At 44.0% G+C, this 5,989-nt stretch overlaps 1 protein-coding gene across 1 annotated transcript in view; it reads right to left on the minus strand.

Moving 5' to 3' along the window:
• Window positions 1–451: 451 nt before the first annotated feature.
• The window catches only part of FHOD3 (formin homology 2 domain containing 3), a 406,356-nt gene continuing 400,818 nt past the window's right edge, over window positions 452–5,989 (minus strand). Inside the window, exon 26 of the mRNA XM_023532085.1 lies at window positions 452–1,062. Within this exon, the coding sequence (XP_023387853.1) occupies window positions 980–1,062 (83 nt within the window). The 3' untranslated portion in view covers window positions 452–979. The remainder of the gene's footprint in view (window positions 1,063–5,989) is intronic.

Genomic DNA, 5,989 nt, shown 5'->3' on the forward strand with positions numbered 1-5,989 from the left:
AGCTTCCGATGACCTGTACTTGAGCACCAAGGACTCTATTTGTTGTTTGTAGACAAAGCTTTAAATTTCCACTTTGTTTGAGTGACTTAGTAATTTTTTTTAGAAAATAAATTTTTATACAGGAGGCAAGTGAGTGAGTTGCAGAACAGTTCAAATTTTTTAAATGCTCTAAATTTTGCTTCATCATCCCAGGAGCAAAATAAAGCACATGGGTAAGGTTATTGCTAACATGTCTTGCAATAAAGCCCGATGCCTAATTAATCCACAGTTATAAAGAGCACATTGTTAGCGCTTCTCATTCTGTTAACAAAACACAAAATGCAAAGGACCTGGAGACCATTCTGAGAAAGGGTCCTTTTGATGAACCTGAGAAGAGGTTCTGCTGATTCGGAAGGAGGCAAACCTGTATATCTGTTTAAGGTCCTACGCCCATGAAAATAAGAGTTTTTGGTTATGACATTAAATTCTATTTATTTAGTATTTGAAACATGGTGTACAATTATGAATTCATATAAACATTTAGTACATCTAAAATCCACAACTCGTAAACAATCTGTGCTTTCTTTTGTGTACAATTTTGGAGTTTACATCTGGATATTTTGGTGTCGTGGAGAGACCCGGTCTGTGAGCCTAATCAAACTGCCTCATATGACCAAAGTAACTGTGACAGACGTGATTTGCTCCTTACAAGTGTGGTTCCTTGCACAGAAAAGGTGTCACACTTTGGGACTACTAAACCAGGTGTCAAGGAAACAAGAAAACACAGCTGACACAATGAAGAAAGTACACGAAGGAGACTCCAGGGATCCATGTCAGTGCACAGCGGGGAAGGCCACCATGCGGTGACACAGAGAAATGGGCACTCCCTTTCAGAACCTTCGGATGTTAATGGAGAGTCTCCACACCCCTCACTGGAGGGGTTCTGTCCAGCAGGAGCATGCACTCTGCTCAGGCATACTTCTTAGAGCACCCAAAGGTGTCACAGCTGCAACTCCGAGGTGCCCACCAGGCCCAGGGCTCTGGCTTCTTCTGGAGTCAGGCCACTCTTCAGAGTCCTCCGCACTGAAGCAGCACCGGCAGGTCAGTCAGAGGAATGAGAAGAGAAGGAAGTATTAGCAGTCAGGCATATGGCACTTGGTTCACCAGCCCCACTTCAATCAGGGATTCCCAGGGGAGTCACAGGATTCACAGATGTTTGGCTTCATCCTGCACCTGCTGAAGTGCCCTGGCCGTCTATCTGCCAGGGCAGGAAAAATCTTGGGGCTGCAACAGGCTGACCTGAAGATGGCATAGGCACTGGCTTGGAAAGCCAAGGTGAGGGGGTGGGGGGCTTCTAAGGGGGGAGCAGGGAGGAAAGGCCCATCCCTATGAGGTTTCTGAGAAATGGGTGCAAACTGCAAAAACTCAGATGGCATGTTGAGAGAGCTCAGCCTCTGGCCAGCATAAGGAGCAGATCAGAGCTGGAAAAGTAATTACAGAGCATAGAAAAATGCGAGTTCCAATGTTGCAAATTAGGTAAGATAACTCCACAAATCTGTCGGAGCAGGGACATTGCTGGGGACATAACTAAGAATCTGTGGCCCAGCAGAGCAAGATGTTAAGCAAACCCTGGAAAAGGGGTGGCAGTCAGGATGTCTCTCAGTGAGTGCCATGAGTTTTAGTCTCAACTCATCCAAGGGCTTCGAGAGAGAATAACCAGTGATTCCTGGTGGACTGGATGCCAAGGAGCAAACTGCCAAACTTCTGGGTGCATTTGGTGGATATTCTTGCAAACTCACAAGGCTCAAGAAGGACCAATGAACCCCTTCAGTGGGGCTTGCAACTGGCAGGTGGAGGAAAACTCATATTTCACTGACTTAGAATTGGCTTGTGTGTAGCTTGGCATCATGGGTTTTTCCATTGTTCAGAGTTAATAAATTTTTATGTCAATAAATAAAGGCTGGATAAAAGTGAACGAGGAGGCAGCTGCCCCTTCCAAGACAAGGGCTTTCATTTGAAAGTTTGCCTAATTACATTTCCTTTAATTTATAAATTATATTTAGCCTATTCTATATGTAAGATCATATACAGTTTGGAATATCTGTTCTATTTTAAGAAGAGGTGGGTTATGGATTTTCCTTCCATCCTAATCAGCCAGAGTCCCTGAGATGATCAGGACAGGCCCTTGATAGGAATGTGGAGAAAGCTCACTCTTAGTATCTTACCTTGCCAGACCCAATTACCTTCATCCCCTCTGTGGAACAAGGGGGAGGTGGAGGAGGTGGGGGAGAGTGGTGGCTGTACCCTGAGGCCCCATCTCATATGTCTACAGGCAATACCCCATATTCCCTGTCACCCCATCATCCCTTGGGCAAAAGCCCACTTAGCCTGTGGACAAAGGGTCTGAAAGACCCCTGCCCACAGTAGAATGAACAGCGGCTAATATCTATTAATCAATGGTTTCTTCTCTCCTAGGAACCAGCACTTTGAACAGGGGCCAACACTTATTCCATCAATTGGTCAACCAACAAATTCTTTATGGAGAACCTAGTGTGTGCTTAGCACTTCACTCGAAGAATCGACACACTTCTGGAAGGCTCACAGACATCAAATGTGGGTTTTTATAGAGATACAAAGATCTGCGGTAAGAGGTGCCCTCATCCCATGGCACCAACACAATTACTGTATTTCGAAGCCTCTGGGTCCCTGAGCTGCCCATCTGCAGCTGCTCCTGGACTCGCTCACCCCAGCCCAGCCCCTTGGGCTCCAGACTGAGTGTCTAACTCATCCAGACAAAATGTTTGGCTCCAGAGCCTTGGCTGGAGGCAGATTGCATTTAATTGAGTAACGGAATTTGTTCTATGGGGCGGCAATAAAAATACTAGTTTGAAATAACCTTTTATGTGTTTTAAGCCCTCCTTTAAGTATTTGTTAAAGAAAGATAATTTTGATGGCAGAAAGTATGATAAAATATTTTTCATTCTTGACAAGGACTGCTAAAAACTCTTGTCCAAGATACGAAATTCTGCCTTCCTAAATTTCTTAGCTACAGAAGGTGGCATGGACATGTGTCTATGAAGCATAATCTTTGTGCCTTTAGGTACACATACTTGGCCAAATGACAGAAGACTCCATGAACTCGTGGGCATTTTTCTCAGGAGGGCATTTAAATGCTCCTTTAACATTTCTGGTCATACATTTGCTTTAGTCCTATAACTGTAGTGTTTTGCTCATGCAAATACTTTAATAAGGACCCTGGCACCTTACGGCATGTGCAACAATCTCCTCATGGATATGGGCATTGAACCAGCCTATCTAGGCCAGGCTCAGAGAACAAAGCTTAATGGTGCTTCATTGCTTTACTGTCTGACGACACAAAGGCTATACCCTTGGCATCATGATCCACTCAAAGTTTTGATATGCCAGACCCCTTGGGACCCTCCCATACCCCTTCTGCATGGGTTTGTGTGTTTTCTACTACAAGGTAAAGCCAACGTAGGCTAAGGTCCCTTTGCTTGCCAAATGCGTCCCTGAAAAGTGGGTCTTCATAGAAAAGTCTGTCCCATCTATGGAATCCGGCTTTTTGTGGGCCTCATGACAATTCAGATAAATTCTCTCATAATAAATATAACTCTATAATAAGCAAAATAAATATATTAGACCCCAAAAAGACTTTAAGAATCTGAACCTTCCTTTGTTAAAGAGTCAAAGTTAATTCATTGTACCATTTGATAGAAAGTATGAAATGAAGGTAATCAGTTAAAATCTGTTTTGTACTCCTATTCAAAACATGCATGGAAAGGGCCTCTTTGGCTGTCTGTTCATCCATCTGCCTGCTCATCAGTTCACTCATTCATTCAGCAAACGTTCCTTGAGCTTCTACCTGAGCCAAATATTGCAGTCAGGGAGGCAGGGGTTTGACAGGGACACGGTGTGAACAGACAGCAACTCTATCCAGACAGGGAGTTGGCTCTGACTTTGGAAGGCAAAAAAGGCTCGAGACATTAGAGAACGAGGGGACCAGCAAATGGGGGCTGGCTGAATGTGGGACTTGTACAATAGAAACAAGTCTTCCATCATATAGGGATTTCTCAAGTGGGTGAGAGAGAGTGGCTTACATCTGATAAGATAAAGTCTGGGCCCCTCTCCACTCCCCATTCCTGCTTCCCGCTTAAATGCTCTGGCTGGAGCTCCTCAGCCTGTCACATGTGACTGCCTCCCCTCCCCACAGCTGCTTAACAGAGAACAGACCGTGGAAATGTTTATCCCTGTCTGCCTCACAACTCTTCCATAGCCGGCATGGGTCACTTTGCTGGCACCAGCAACCACTGTATGCCTGAGGCACTTGTGACAGCTCTCACAATGCAGCAGTGACAGCAGTGGGATCTGACACAGGGGCACCTCTGTGTTAACATGCAGCACAGAGGTATCTGGGGATTCAGGGACAAAACCTAAGTTATCTCCCATCCCCTGCTAGAATTGAAAACAAATATTAATCCTACACAGTGCTCTCAGATGATTCTTTGCTAAGATGAATTTGAGAATAATGGCAAAGGCGGCCACCATTTATTGAGCCAGAACATGGATTATTCCATCTAATCTTTGTGGAAACCCTATGAGATGGGTACTGTTATCTCCCCAGCAAGTGAGCAAATGGCGGAGATGGAGTCCTTGGCCCATGCGCACCCAGTAAGTGGTAGAGAAGGATTTGAGCCAGGATATTTAACTCATAGCCCACCCTGGAAAGAGCTGTGCCCTGCCAAAGCCTGGCGGGACATGTTCTAACCATGGGAAAGGCACTGAGTTTTATTTCTATGTGACACAAATCCATTTGTGCTCTTTTACCTTTGGATTATTGACAATTTTTTTTTTTTTTTTTTTTTTGCACACAATAGCAAACAATGGAAATGAGATGTTGTAATCCCAAAGATTCTAAAGATTTTCTGCTGAGTATACCGAGAGCAGTGCTTCTAGGTTTTAAGGACTAATGTTAGAACTTCAAGGTGTCTTACATGTATGTGTTTTGTGGCTGGGAGGTAAATTGGCCCGGCTGCTACTCAAGGCGGTCCATTTATGCACCCTTTGTTCCTTGAGAGAACTGTCTGTTTAGCAGAGAAAAATGTCAGGTCCCATTTTGCCCCTTTGGACTTAAATGTAGAAAGTTGATTTAAGGGGTAGAGTTCTTAGTGAGTCTCTGGGGCTTTGGTTTTGGTTCTTGGTCAATGTCATTGATTTCATCATCTTGGTCCTTTTTCTTATTTCCACCCTCCGTCTAACCACATAAAATCTTGTCCATTAAAAGCAGAGGTTTCCCAAATTGACAGGCATTCTGCAAGATAACTGACCAATACTTTTCAAAAGTGTCAATGTTATGAAATGTCCTTCCCAGATATGAAGGAGAGACTAGGAAGTAACGTGGGTTCCTGGGTAGGATCATGGAACAGAAAGTGGAGAAACCGGTGAAATCTGAATCAAGCCTAGAGTTCAGTTAATCGTATTATACCAATGATAATTTCTTAGTTGATCAATTGTCCTATACTATGCAAGGTGTGAACATGAGGGGAAGCTGGGTGAAGGATATAAGGCAACTCTCTGTGCTATTTTGGCAACTTTTTTTGTAAGTATAAATTCTTTCCAAATAAAAAGTTAAAAAAAAATGAAACCTGGATATAATAACAAGCCAAGGTTCTCAAACCTGGTTGATTTAAACTCAACTTCTTAGACTCAGCTCAGACTCACATAACAAAAAACTCAGGGAGAGGTCCACATAACAACCCTCCTGGGAAATTCAGATGGCCAGTTAGGTGTGGGGTCCCTAACTTAAATCACTGCCTTCTGACTGAGACGCAAGGAAAGGCAGGCTCCCAGGAAGGCGATGGCCTTTGTGGTGACAGGGTTGAAGTCTCTGAGCTCTGCATAAGCCAGAATAAGTACACTTATACTGAGATGGCTTTTAGAAATACTTAAAGTATCAGGCGCTTTCTATCACCCTTGGCCTGCCCAGGGCCTT

Source organism: Pteropus vampyrus, unplaced genomic scaffold (genome assembly GCF_000151845.1).
Source record: "Pteropus vampyrus isolate Shadow unplaced genomic scaffold, Pvam_2.0 Scaffold3, whole genome shotgun sequence".
Lineage (NCBI taxonomy): Eukaryota > Metazoa > Chordata > Mammalia > Chiroptera > Pteropodidae > Pteropus > Pteropus vampyrus.